The following is a 14,847-nucleotide window of genomic DNA, read 5'->3' on the forward strand; positions in this document are numbered from 1 at the left end:
AGTTTAATCTTAATACTTAAATAATAGTGTCTGTGAGATCGATACTTGGATTTGTCGTCCATTTACTATAACTTGACCTAGTCCTCTTGCTAGATTTATTCTCAACCGAAACACTCGGTCAAGTTTTTGGCGCCGTTGCCGGGGAATATCTGTTTAATATTAGGATAAATTATTTATTTGAGACTAGGAATTTATTTTTTATTTATTTATTGTTATTTTTAAATCTTTGGTATTTTAATTAATTTTGTTTCAGATTTTTGCAGTCTTTTGGAACTTGAATTGTGCACTTGAATTTTGATTGCAGGAGTCTAGCTCGTGTTATATGAGCCGTGCTCAGGGCTTTGAAAATCTAGTGCCACTTGATCTAGAGATTGAAAGCACTCTCCGCCGCATCCATTGAGCTAGAAGGAACAACAACTTGGTTTTTGAATCCGAATCTGAATAGGAATCTGAAATAGACATTAAACCATAATTAGAAGACATGCGGGGAAAAGGATAATCATACTTTAATGGAGCTTCATCGGCCAGCGTTTGGAGGTTATGGTTCTAGTATTGTCCGCCCTACAATTCAAGCGAATACATTCGAACTTAAGCCGACCATCATCCAGATGATTCAACTCCAAGTCAAATTTGGAGGATCACCTTCTGAAGATCCCAATGCACATCTGAAGAATTTTCTGTCGATTTGTGATACAATCAAGTGCAATGGAGTGAGTACTGATGCCATTCGTCTCAGACTATTCCCATTCTCCCTGGAAGGAGAAGCTATGGAGTGGCTTCGAGACCTTCCAGTTGGTTCTATCACTACATGGGATGGATTAATCGAGGTCTTCATGCACAGGTATTTTCCCTCCACCAAGATTACTCAATTGCGAAATGAAATAACATCGTTTAGACAGAGGGATGAGGAATCATTGAATTCAGCATGGGAAAAGTTTAAGAAGATGTTGAGAATGTGCCCGAGACATGGTTTTTCGATAGGCCAGCAGGTTGAGACGTTCTACTACGGGGTGGATCCATTTGTGAGATCTATGGTTCATGCAGCAGCGAACGGTAGCTTAAACAGGAAAACACCAACCGTAGCGGTTGAAATCATATCTAATATAACAGAAAGCAATGTAGGATGGCAAGACAACAGAAGGGAGAAGAAAGTCGGATTCCTTGAGATGGATGCTTTGACAACAATCACAGCAAAGCTTGATGGATTGACACATCAAATGGCACGGTTACAAGCAAATAAATCAATACCAGTCAAATCAGTAAATCAGATTCAAGGAAACGCTGAGATAGTTGGGGGATCATCTAGTGACATGCAATTCATGCCAGATATGTCTTGTGTGGGAATACAGTGCTTTGGAGGGGACTCAGTGAATTATGTGGGAAACCAAGGTCGGCAACAATATAATCCATACAGTTTCTCATATAACCCGGGCTGGAGGAATCATCCGAATTTTGGGTGGAGACCATCAGAAAATTCTGTTGAGCAACCATATTTCAACCCTCCACAACATCCTACACAACAAAGGCCTCCTCAGCAACCACCAAAACCTCCACAAGGTACTGGACCTTCTATGCCACCCGGTTTCAAGCCACATGATAGCAAGTCAAATCTTGAGGATATGCACGCCACGTACATAGCCGGGAATGAGATGAGATGGCAAAATCATGACACCATGATGCAAAGGGTAGAAACTCAACTAGGGCAGTTGGCGACACAAATGGCTACATGAGCTCCGGGTTCACTACCTAGTGACACGGAAAAGAATCCGAAGGGTGTCAATGCAGTCACAGTGACATCTCCCATAAAGCACGAAGTAGTTGATGTTGAAAAGAATGTGAAAGAAAAGGGGTCATCCCAGCAAAGGTCTGAGGACGCAAGGGAGAAAGGTAAGTCTCTAAACTCGAACCCCACTGTTGATATTAATTCACTCCCATTTCTCCAAAGAGCAAAGCAACTGCAACTGGATATTCAATTTTCAAAATTCCTTGAGATTTTCAAAAAGCTGCACATAAATATCCCGTTTGCAGAGGCTTTAGCTCAAATGCCCTCCTATGCAAAATTTCTTAAAGAGATTTTATCAAACAAGAGGAAATTAGTAGACTTTGAGACAGTTAAGCTTTCAGAGAAATGTTCTGCTATTTTACAAAATAAATTACCGTCGAAGCTTAAGGATCCAAGTAGCTTCTCTATTCCTTGTACCATTGAAAGTTCATTCTTTAGCAAAACATGGTGTGATCTTGGTGCAAGCATAAACTTAATGTCTTATTCATGCTTTGAGAAGCTAGGAATTGGTGAAGTTAAACAAACTACAATTTCCCTACAATTAGCTGATAGATCTATTAAATACCCTAGGGGAGTTGTAGATGATGTTTTAGTGAAAGTTGACAAGTTTATTTTTTCCAGTAGACTTTGTTGTGTTGGATATGGAAGAGGATCGTGAGATTCCTCTTATTTTATGTAGGCCATTTTTAGCCACTGGAAAAGCTCTGATAGATGTACACAAGGGTGAGTTGGTTTTGAGATTAAATGATGAGAGTGTGGTGTTAAATCTTTTCCAATCTATCAAATATCCCAATGATGTTTCAAATTGTTCTAGAATTGATGCCACTGATGAGTTTGTTGAGTGTGATATGCAGGAATTAATTTGTGAGGACTCTTTGGAGATTTGTTTGACTCATTCATGTTCAGGATATTTGGAGAATAAAGAAATTGAGGAATACATACACTATTTGGAAGCAGGCAGACCGATTTCAAAAACGGTAAACTCTAGGATTGGGGAGCTTGGGCATATCCCAAGACCTTTAAAGTCATCCATTGAAGAAGCCCCAATCGTAGAGATGAAACATCTTCCTTCGTACTTAAAATATCTATTTTTACTTGATAATGATAAACTGTCAGTGATAGTTTCCTCTACTTTGACAGGAACGGAAGAAGAAAAGTTGTTACGAGTTCTGAGGGAAAATATCAAGGCCATAGGTTGGAGCATTACAAACATCAAAGGAATCAGTTCCTCCATGTGCATGCACAAAGTTCTGATGGAGGCCGACCACAAGACATCTATCCAACCTCAAAGGCGTCTAAACCTAGCTATGCAAGAGGTGGTAAAGAAAGAGGTGATAAAGCTACTGGACGCAGGTATTATCTACCCGATTTCTGATATTAGGTGGGTAAGTCCAGTACAAGTTGTTCCGAAAAAGGGTGGGATCACTGTCGTAAAAAATGAGAACAATGAATTAATTCATACCAGAACTGTTACAGGGTAGCGTGTTTGCATTGATTACAGAAAACTTAATGATGCCACCAATAAAGACCATTTCCCCTTCTTTTTATTGATCAAATGTTGGAAAGGTTAGCTGGACATTCTTTCTACCATTTCCTGGATAGTTATTCGGGTTATATGAAAATCCCCATTGACCCTGAAGATCAGGAGAAAACCACATTTACCTGTCCTTACGGGACATTTGCATATAAACGAATGTCATTCGGTCTATGTAATGCAACAGCAACTTTCCAACGATGCATGATGGCAATTTTTCACGACATGATTGAGGATTTTATTGAAATATTCATGGATGATTTCTCTGTCTTTGGCACTTCATTTGATACTTGTTTGATTAACCTGTCTAAAGTCTTGGAGAGATGTGAGGAGTCAAATTTGGTTTTAAACTGGGAAAAATGTCATTTCATGGTGAGAAAGGGAATTGTGTTGGGGCACAAAATTTCTGAAACTGGGATTGAAGTTGATAAGGCTAAAATGAAGTAATAGATAAACTCACACCCCCAACAAACATAAGAGGAGTGCGTAGTTTTATAGGACATGCAGGGTTCTATAGATGCTTTATAAAAGAATTTTCTTGCATTGCTAGGCCACTAACCAATTTGCTGATAAAAGATGTACGCTTTGATTTTTCCGATGAGTGTGTGCAGGCATTTCAGGTTTTGAAGGATAAATTGATCACCGCACCTGTGAGGATAGCGCCTGATTGGGGGTCACCATTTGAGGTGATGTGTGATGCAAGCGACACAGCTCTAGGGGCAGTTTTGGGACAAAAGAGGAAAAAATGCATCCATGTCATCTACTATGCTAGTATGACACTGTCAGCTGCCCAACTGAACTATGCCACTACAGAGAAGGAGCTTCTTGCTGTGGTTTTTGCCCTGGATAAATTTAGATCATATTTGATGGGCAGGAAAGTTGTAGTGCACACTGATCATTCAGCCTTGAAATACTTGATGGCCAAAAAGGATGCAAAACCAAGGCTAATTCGCTGGATTCTTCTGTGATAGGAATTTGACTTGGAGATAATCGATAAGAAGAGGACAGAAAAGAAAGTTGCAGACCATCTCTCGCGTTTTGAGAATCCAAGTCGAGGTAATGAAATTATTCGCGATGATTTCTCGGATGAACAAATTTTTGAGGTCAACAGTTTACCATGGTATGCCGATTTTGTTAATTATTTATCCAGTAAGTTCATTCCTCCCCATTTTGCTTATCAGCAAAAGAAGAAATTTTTCTCAGATTTGAAATATTATTTGTGGGAGGATCCTTATTTGTTTAGAATATGTGCAGACGGTATAGTCCGGAGATGTATTCCCCAGGAAGAGGTAAGTGAAATTTTGTTTCGATTGTCATGCTGGTCCGGCTGGAGGACATTTTGGGGCAACTAGAACTGCGTCCAAAGTCCTCCAGTCTTGTTTTTATTGGCCTACTCTGTTTAAGGATGCGCATGTGTAAGGCTCGAGATTTATTACTCTTCATTGATGTGATATTCGGAAGATATGAGTATGCAATGACATGTAATGAGAAGCACTAAACAAGATTATGAAGTGGTGCATGAAAGAGAGACCGCACCCGCGGTAAGGAAAGGACCGCACCCGCGGTTGAGCTCATGAATTGTGGAAGAATTACAGTAGCATGAGCGCACCCGCGCTATGAACAAGACCGCACCCGCGGTTGATGGACAGAGAGTTGGAGATTAATTACGGAAGTGACACTGCACCCGCGGTGCTAGACAGACCGCACCCGCGGTGTTGTACCAGTAGGGTCAGCGCACCCGCGTTACAGGACTGAGCGCACCCGCGGTCGAAGCTTTCGGAAAAGTTGATGTATATCATTACACTGAGCGCACCCGCGGTTATTGAATGAGCGCACCCGCGGTGCGACGTGCAGCTTGAAAAATAAGCCACGTTCCTGGTGTTGTATGCAGTATATATATAGATATTCAAGCGATTCATTCTTCACAATTCAGAGAGGAATCAAGAAAAGGCTCCGAGGAAGGATTCCAATTTGTGATTGAAGATTTTGGAGATCCATCCGTCCGATTGTGAATCCGACTTCAGTACTGTGTTCCTATCGATGCAGGCTACAACTGGACGTAAGTTTTGTTACGTTTAGACATGATTTGAATTTATGATATTGTCAGAATTGAATATGAATCAGATATGATGTTTCTGCTACAGTAGACATGGTATAACTGAAGTCATATTAAAGAATAGACTGTTTATGAAATTGTTATGAATTTCAGAGTTGATTTAGTTGAGATTTTATATCAGAGTTGTGTTATTATTCAGATTATGAGTTGCACTGATACTGGTTATGAATTATGGTATTATATCTGTGATGTTGAGATAGACGGGGATATCGAAACTGTATTGTTATGCCGTCGAAACATCAGTTAATTTAGAGTGATCAGATTCCGTAATGATTTCGATGATATCGTTGATATGAATTAGATTGTACCTTGTTCAGATATGGATCAGATTATATACTGATTTGAGTATTGATCAGAACAGGTTTTGAATCGAATTATATACTGATATTGTATTTATACGATTGTCATTGCCAGACTGGTTATGGAAAGATTGGAATACAAGACTTCGTCTTCGTCAGACCGGGAAGACAAAGGTATAATTCATGTTTTGTTTTGGGGAAGACACAACTCAAATGAGATTCAATTTGAGTTGCCCAACAAAATCACATACTAGGGTTGTTGTTTACCTTTTGATATAATTGATTTGTTTATAGAATTATATTCAAATCTCTTGATATGACGATGCCTTGTTTATAGATTTATATTCAAGCATTTGACATAGGAGAGTCATTGGCAGACTTGCCAAACTAGATGTTCGGTAGTATCGACGCTTCGGATCAGATTCACTCCGATTGTAGACATTCGATACAGACATGACCGAAGTCTAGGAATAAGACGTACAGTTACCCCGATTGGGAGGGTAGGTGACAGACAGTGACGTCTTATTCACACCAGGATCCCTAGAGTTAGAGTCGAGTCGAGTCAAGATATGAATTGAATTGAGTTGCATGCTTATTTTATTTTGATTCCAGAGATTATGGAATCCATTGTTACTGCATGCTTATTTTGATTTGGTTTCCTAGACTATGAAACCTATTGTTATGAATTTTATGCATGATAATATGCTTTATGATTTATATTGTGTATATGCATGTATACATGTTTTATACTGAGATTTATTCTCACCGGAGTATCCGGCTGTTGTCTTGTTTTGTATGTGTGCATGAAAACAGGTGGGACAGGATCCGGGTCAAGAAGATGATGAGAGAAGATGAGTTAGAGTGGTGATTCCGGACTTATTGTCGACTTGGTTTAATACTTGAAATTTAGTGGTTGAACCTTAGACTAGTTTGAATAATTGTTGTACATTATTGTACTTTTATACTGAGATGTATGATAGACTGATTCCATTACCTTCCGCATTTTAAAGAAAAATTTTTAGACCCTGTTTATCTTAATTGATAATTAAATTCCAAAGATGATTAAGAAGATGATTAGCGTCCGGGTCCCCACAACAGGTGGGATCAGAGCGATAGATCCTTTAGACTGAGATAGAAGAGAATGAGCGGGGTAGATTGAGTTTTCTTTCCTTGCATGTGATTGCTAGCATGAGATTTATTTTGATGTAGACTTACATTGTGTGTGCTAGCATGACAGTATGCCTTACTGCTTTGAAATACATGTTATCTAATTATCTGATTTAAATTGGTAATATGTATTATTGAGTATGAATCAGATCTGATTCATGATCAGCAGTAAGATGATCAGAGAAAGATTGGAACAGATTTGTAGTATTTGAGTACTAATGTTTTGATAAGCAGATATACCTCCATGGAGAATTCCCGAAAGGGGTAGTGCTTCGACTGAGCAGATAGATGTATCAGAAACTCAGATGGAAATACAGTTGGAAGAATTTCAGTTATTTCAGCCGCTGATTCTGAGTGGTGTCGAGACGTCTGAAGATTGTGAGAACTGGTTTGATGACATAGAAATACTGTTTGATTTACTTGATTATTCAGATGAGCAGAGAATTAAACTGATATTCCACCAGTTACGAGAGACTGCCAGAAGTTGGTGGATTACAAGTAAAAGAATGCTAGAACAGAGAGGTACAGTGATTTCGTGGGAAATATTCAGAACTGAATTTTATCGAAGATTTTTCTCAGTTTCGTACCGGGAGGACAAGGAAGCAGAATTTGAGAATTTGAGACAAGGCCAACTGAATATTGAAGAATATGTTGCGAAATTCTCTACTCTACTGCGTTTTGCTCCTCAGGTAATTGGGAATGATGAAGCTGTAGCGGATCAGTTCATCAGAGGATTGAACTCGGAGATAATTGCATTGATGAATATGCAGCGACCTTATCATTTTGCTGATGCCTTGAGTAAAGCGAAGAGAGCAGAGGCGAGTCTAATTAGACAACTAAAAAGGGTGTGTGCGATGCAACCCCAGACACAGCAATCCCCTCTCCGATTTGATCGTGGCAGCACGAGTGGAAAGCAAGATTTGCTGAAAGCTCGAAAGAAACAGTTTAAGAAGTTAGGGAGCGGACTGAGTGGTTTGTCTAGCTCCAGTAGTTCCAGCCCGAGTCATACTGGAGTATATTGCAGAACTTGCGGAGGGAGACATTCCACAGAGCAATGCCAGGGAGTGACTGGTAGTTGCCATATTTGTAGACAACCAGGACACCTTGCTAGAGTTTGTCCTCAGAGAAGTTCCCGAAGATTTTAGGGAGCAGAATACCAAGGAACAGACACCGGACACACCTGATGATAGAGTGGCAGGTACTATTTTTATGATTATATTGCATATGTATTGATATATACTAATGCATTCCCTATGATTACCTTTGACTGAGTTGCATTGAGATATGCTGTACCTGTTGAGTCTGATTGTACTGTAGTATTGATTCCCTTATTTGTTGAAAAAGAAAGATCGATATCAGAGATTTCTGTGAAATATTGTATACTACAGTAAGATGAGAATGAGGTCGAGTTAGATTATGATGTGCTTGTATTTCTGAGTTGACCGCATTATTGATATTAATATGCTGAACAAGTACAAAACTATTGTAGATTCCTGCCAGGAAAATATAAGATTCAGACCAGATAGGAATGATGAGTAGAAATTCCTCGGTAAGGATTCTAGATTCAGAATTCCTTTGATATTTGTGTTGTCTAGGGACTCGATTGTTATAGAAAAGAGCAGATGGCATCCTTATGTATTCAGTAGACATACTGAAATCGAGTCTAGCATTGGCAGATTTGCCAATGATGTACGAGTTGGTTGATGTTTGCCCAGATAAGATTTCAGATTTGCTTTATATCAGAAAGATAGATTTCAGAATTGAATTGATATCAGGTACTGGTTGTGTTTTAGAATTCAGTACAGGATGATATTGAATGTACAGAATGACACTGAAAGAATTGAAAGATCAGTAGAAGAGTACCGACCAGGAGTTACATCTGATTTAATGTTTCTCTTTGGCATATTTCAGTATGTTCAGAGATATTCTGATGATTTTATGCTTGTTATATCTATGATATTTTGATATGATTGCAGCATCTGATTGATTGAATCGAACATCTGAAGATTGTATTGAATACTCTGAGAACTGTGATTAGTGTATACAGAAATTATTCAGATATAAATCCTGCTTGAAACAGATTGTATTCAGAATATGCGATATCTGAAGTTAGTATACCGATTGATTTTGACACAGTTGAGATCAAAATCAGTGACTGAGAATGATACCGATATCAGACATATCAGAAATATCAGAAATTTCATAAATGTCATAGATGTCAGACATGTATGTTTGGTCTGAATTGGCAGATTTTTGTATACGATTGTTATTTTGTATCTGCTTGAGTATTGCTATTGTTCTAACACTATATTTGAGACAGCTTATATTGTTTGAGGGCATATTGTATTTGCAGATGATATATAGCAGTTGATCAAAACGACATGAAGACGTGATTGATTAGTCAGAATTGACAATATTGCCAGTAATTGCCAGTTTTATGAGTTTACTAAACTCACTAGATCAGTATAGATTATTGATATTATGAATCTGATTTGATAGTACTGTTATTCTGAGTCAGTGTTTAATATAGATTATTCAAACAGAATCAGAGATGAACTCGAGAATTTCGGCAGTTCAGAGATTTAATCAGAATGTTCAGAGCTTAATTTCGATAATCAGAGCAGAACATCGATCAGAGTAGCAGATATGTGATTTTGTTATTGTATGAAAATGATTATCTTGTGATATCAAATATTTCAGAATTTGATATCGACAATCAGAACCGAATACCAGGTAGGTATTTTTCTTTAATTTATGTTATTAACTGATTGTTCATACCAAATAGTTCGAATCTGAAATGATCGATAGTGTCCGAAACGCACCGCAGTGGATTCAGTTTTCATTTTGGTGACTGAGAGTATATGATAATTCGAACATATAGTTTGATATAGACAGATTAAATCAGTTATGGCAGAATTTATGCTGAAATGTTGGCAGAATTGTACTGAAATGTCTGAACCGCCAATAAATGAAGATAGAAAGATAGAGATCAGAAGATTTATTTCAGAATTTGTATATTCTTGACTAGACATGGGGAGTATATTTCGATGAATTTCGTAATAAGACCTGTAACGCCCCAGATTTGACGACTGTCCTTACTGTACCAAGACAAGTCTTTCCAGCGTGCGTTTCCCAGGGTGCGTGTGAGTGAGGACATAAGCACGCTGGAAAGACACGTCTTGATACAGTGAGGACAGTCGTCGAATATGGGGCGTTATAAGACCACTGCAATACTTTCCAGATTATGATATGATATGATTGTGATTGACAGATTGTTCAATCTATATCTATTAGTTTGTACAAGATGACGTACAAACATGACCAGATGACAAAGATCGATGTCAAAGAAATGGTCAGATTGAGCAGAATGTAGAACTAGACTATATCAGATTGTGATTTTGATTGAGTTTGTAATTGTGGCAGAACGTACCATGAACTCATTCATATATTATCCACCGACTGGCAGATAGCCAGAATGTACTATCCGGATATTGAGAGATATCCAGGGAGTGGCAGTGCTGGATGCTAGCACCAGTTTATATGACATATTGTCGCTGTGTGAATTATTGTACGATCATAGTTATCAGATGACCGGATGGATAATGAAATAGTTACAGACGATACATTGTACAGTGAGTACTGCAGATTTCTTTGATATAAGAATAATATCTCGGAGATGCCTGAGATAAGATTTGATACGGTCAGAGATATGACAAAGAAAATGTAACTAATTCAGAAGAGAATGAAGATAGCTCAGACCAGACAGACTTAATACGCCAACGTCGGATGATGACGATTGGTATTTGGGGCCGAAGATTTAATATATCCTTGACTGGGATAAACAGATTTGATAATAGCTGATGATATTGATTTGTATGAGCTGTTGATTGATATATACGGATGTTGTATAGTCAGTATTGTGAGATTGATTCGGTCAGAGTTATTTCGAAGGGTATTATGATATTATGCTCTTGAATTATTATTCCAATTTAGAATCGCAGATCCGTACAAGAAAGATATTTCAGAATGAAGACTATTCTATTATTGAAAATACAGTAAGTTGACAGGGCCTCAGAGAGACTACCTGAAAGACAGAACTTGTCATGAGATTAAGATTTAAGAATGGATTCATTGAAATGAGTTTTTGATTTAAACTCTGTATACGTTTCTTCTGAAATGTCTGAATTGATTACTTGCGATTTCGAGGACGAAATCATTTCTTAGAGGGGGAGAAATGTAAGGCTCGAGATTTATTAGTCTTCATTGATGTGATATTCGGAAGATATGAGTATGCATGACATGTAATGAGAAGCACTAAACGAGATTATGAAGTGGTGCATGAAATAGAGACCGCACCCGCGGTAATGAAAGGACCGCACCCGCGGTTGAGCTCATGAATTGTGGAAGAATTACAGTAGCATGAGCGCACCCACGCTATGAACAAGACCGCACCCGCGGTTGATGGACAGAGAGTTGGAGATTAATTACGGAAGTGACACCGCACCCGCGGTGTTGTACCAGTAGGGTCAGCGCACCCGCGTTACAGGACTTAGCGCACCCACGGTCGAAGCTTTCGGAAAAGTTGATGTATATCATTACACTGAGCGCACCCGCGGTTATTGAATGAGCGCACCCGCGGTGCGACGTGCAGCTTGAAAAATAATCCACGCTCCTGGTGTTGCATGCAGTATATATATAGATATTCAAGCGATTCATTCTTCACAATTCAGAGAGGAATCAAGAAAAGGCTCCGAGGAAGGATTCCAATTTGTGATTGAAGATTTTGGAGATCCATCCGTCCGATTGTGAATCCGACTTCAGTACTGTGTTCCTATCGACGCAGGCTACAACTGAACGTAAGTTTTGTTACGTTTAGACATGATTTGTATTTATGATATTGTCAGAATTGAATATGAATCAGATATGATGTTTCTGCTACAGTAGACATGGTATAACTGAAGTCAGATTAAAGAATAGACTGTTTATGAAATTATTATGAATTTCAGAGTTGATTTAGTTGAGATTTTATATCAGAGTTGTGTTATTATTCAGATTATGAGTTGCACTGATACTGGTTATGAATTCTGGTATTATATCTGTGATGTTGAGATAGACGGGGATATCGAAACTGTATTGTTATGCCGTCGAAACATCAGTTAATTTAGAGTGATCAGATTCCGTAATGATTTCGATGATATCGTTGATATGAATTAGATTGTACCTTGTTCAGATATGGATCAGATTATATACTGATTTGAGTATTGATCAGAACAGGTTTTGAATCGAATTATATACTGATATTGTATTTATACGATTGTCATTGCCAGACTGGTTATGGAAAGATTGGAATACAAGACTTCGTCTTCGTCAGACCGGGAAGACAAATGTATAATTCATGTTTTGTTTTGGGGAAGACACAACTCAAATGAGATTCAATTTGAGTTGCCCAACAAAATCACATACTAGGGTTGTTGTTTACCTTTTGATATAATTGATTTGTTTATAGAATTATATTCAAATCTCTTGATATGACGATGCCTTGTTTATAGATTTATATTCAAGCATTTGACATAGGAGAGTCATTGGCAGACTTGCCAAACTAGATGTTCGGTAGTATCGACGCTTCGGATCAGATTCACTCCGATTGTAGACATTCGATACAGACATGACCGAAGTCTAGGAATAAGACGTACAGTTACCCCGATTGGGAGGGTAGGTGACAGACAGTGACGTCTTATTCACACCGGGATCCCTAGAGTTAGAGTCGAGTCGAGTCAAGATATGAATTGAATTGAGTTGCATGCTTATTTTATTTTGATTCCAGAGATTATGGAATCCATTGTTACTGCATGCTTATTTTGATTTGGTTTCCTAGACTATGAAACCTATTGTTATGAATTTTATGCATGATAATATGCTTTATGATTTATATTGTGTATATGCATGTATACATGTTTTATACTGGGATTTATTCTCACCGGAGTATCCGGCTGTTGTCTTGTTTTGTATGTGTGCATGACAACAGGTGGAACAGGATCGGGGTCAAGAAGATGATGAGAGAAGATGAGTTAGAGTGGTGATTCCGGACTTATTGTCGACTTGGTTTAATACTTGAAATTTAGTAGTTGAACCTTAGACTAGTTTGAATAATTGTTGTACATTATTGTACTTTTATACTGAGATGTATGATAGATTGATTCCATTACCTTCCGCATTTTAAAGAAAAATTTTTAGACCATGTTTATCTTAATTGATAATTAAATTCCAAAGATGATTAAGAAGATGATTAGCGTCCGGGTCCCCACAGCATGAATATGTTAAAAAATGTCCAAATTGTCAGCGCACAGGTAATATCTCCAGGAGACGTGAATTGCCTCTCAATAGTATTTTGGTGTGTGAGATATTTGATGTATGGGGTATAGATTTCATGGGTCCGTTCCCTGTTTCTTTTGGGAACAAGTATATTTTGGTGGCTGTAGATTACGTGTCTTAATGGGTGGAGGCACTTGCATGCAAAACTAATGACTCTAGGGTTGTCGTTCAATTTCTCAAGAAAAATATTTTCTCACGTTTTGGCACACCTAGAGCCATTATTAGCGATGGAGGTACTCATTTTTGTAAACGACAATTTGACAGTCTGTTGGCTAAGTATGGGGTCCGGCATAAGGTGGCCACACCTTATCATCCTCAAATTAGTGGCCAAGTCGAGGTATCGAACAAAGGACTTAAACGCATTCTTGAGAAGACTGTCGGTGCTTCAAGGAAAGAATGGTCTAGCAGACTCGACGATGCAATTTAGGCTTACCGTACTGCTTTTAAATACCCCATTGGCATGTCTCCTTTTAGATTATTTTATGGGAAGTCGTGTCACATACCCGTAGAACTTGAACATAAGGCTTATTGGGCTACCAAATTCTTGAATATTGATGCTAAAGCCACAGGTGACGAGAGAGTGCTACAACTAAATGAATTGGATGAGTTTAGGTTGGATTCTTATGAGAACACCAAGCTTTACAAGGAGAAAACCAAATGTTGGCATGATCAGAACATCGTCCATCGAGAATTTGTGGTGGGAAAACTGGTGCTGTTATACAATTCTCGACTGAAGTTGATGCCGGGCAAGTTGCGTTCACGGTGGTCAGGACCATACACCATCACGCAAGTTTTTCCTTACGGAACAGTAGAGATCACTAGTGAAGCAACTGGAGCATTCAAGGTGAATGGGAATAGGCTGAAGGTTTATCATGGTGGTACTATGCCCGACGAGCCAACCACCGTGGGTCTGCAGGATCCAAATTGAATAAGGGAGTACAGTCGGGCTATAGACTATAAATTTAGCGCTTGCTGGGAGGCAACCCAGTGTTTAGTTTTATTTTTCTTTCATCTTTAATTTAGTTTACTTTCTTTTTGTTTTATGCATATCTCGTGAGCTAATCTCAGTGAATGGTTGTGCATGTAGGTTATTCACTAGCGGTGAGACCTCTCAAGTGTGGGGATTCTATTGTGACCAGCAGGCTGAGAACGTCGAATAAGCCAGGGAAGTTTCTATACAATTCTTGCATCTTGTGCGCTTGATCGAGTTTCAATTTTGATATGTAGATTTATAGAATTGTTAACTCCTGGTTTCAAAATATTTGTCTGGTTCGTAGTATGTGTAGGGTACTCTTCAATCTTGTGATTACCGATTTCCAGAGTCGACACGAACCCCTCTCCGGACCCATACACGGGGTCCAGTGTCCAATTACTTCCGAAAATGCCAACTTCAAGAGCCTACACGGACCTTTATCGGGACCCCTACACGGGGTCCGTGTCCACGAATTCACAACCTGTCGATATACAGAGACTACACGGACCATTATCCGGACCCCTACACGGGGTCCGTGTAAACCACTTTCAGATAACACTCCTTCGCGAATATACACGGACCTATACACGGATCCCGCCATGG

At 38.8% G+C, this 14,847-nt stretch overlaps 2 protein-coding genes across 2 annotated transcripts; both read left to right on the forward strand.

Annotated features, from left to right (window-relative positions):
• The first annotated feature begins 509 nt into the window (after positions 1-509).
• LOC142523099 (uncharacterized) lies at positions 510-3,264 on the forward strand. Its single transcript, XM_075626745.1, has 4 exons — positions 510-1,657; positions 1,751-1,887; positions 2,029-2,292; positions 2,408-3,264. Exons 1-4 carry the CDS (start codon positions 510-512, stop codon positions 3,262-3,264), a joined length of 2,406 nt encoding a protein of 801 aa, XP_075482860.1.
• Positions 3,265-13,731: 10,467 nt separating this feature from the next.
• Positions 13,732-14,199, forward strand: LOC142523100 (uncharacterized). The gene has a single exon (XM_075626746.1). It carries the CDS (start codon positions 13,732-13,734, stop codon positions 14,197-14,199), a length of 468 nt encoding a protein of 155 aa, XP_075482861.1.
• The last annotated feature ends 648 nt before the right edge of the window (positions 14,200-14,847 follow it).

The sequence above is a fragment of the Primulina tabacum genome, chromosome 13, assembly GCF_025594145.1.
Source record: "Primulina tabacum isolate GXHZ01 chromosome 13, ASM2559414v2, whole genome shotgun sequence".
NCBI classification, from domain to species: domain Eukaryota; kingdom Viridiplantae; phylum Streptophyta; class Magnoliopsida; order Lamiales; family Gesneriaceae; genus Primulina; species Primulina tabacum.

Excerpts from the sequence above, each read along its gene's own strand:
- LOC142523099 (XM_075626745.1), top strand. The coding sequence starts at position 510 with ATGGAGCTTCATCGGCCAGCGTTTGGAGGTTATGGTTCTAGTATTGTC. Across the intron at positions 1,658-1,750 it reads GCCGGGAATGAGATGAGATG|TGACACGGAAAAGAATCCGA; the intron begins GCAAAATCATGA and ends TTCACTACCTAG. Across the intron at positions 2,293-2,407 it reads CTTTGAGAAGCTAGGAATTG|ACTTTGTTGTGTTGGATATG; the intron begins GTGAAGTTAAAC and ends TTTTTCCAGTAG.
- LOC142523100 (XM_075626746.1), top strand. The coding sequence starts at position 13,732 with ATGTCTCCTTTTAGATTATTTTATGGGAAGTCGTGTCACATACCCGTA.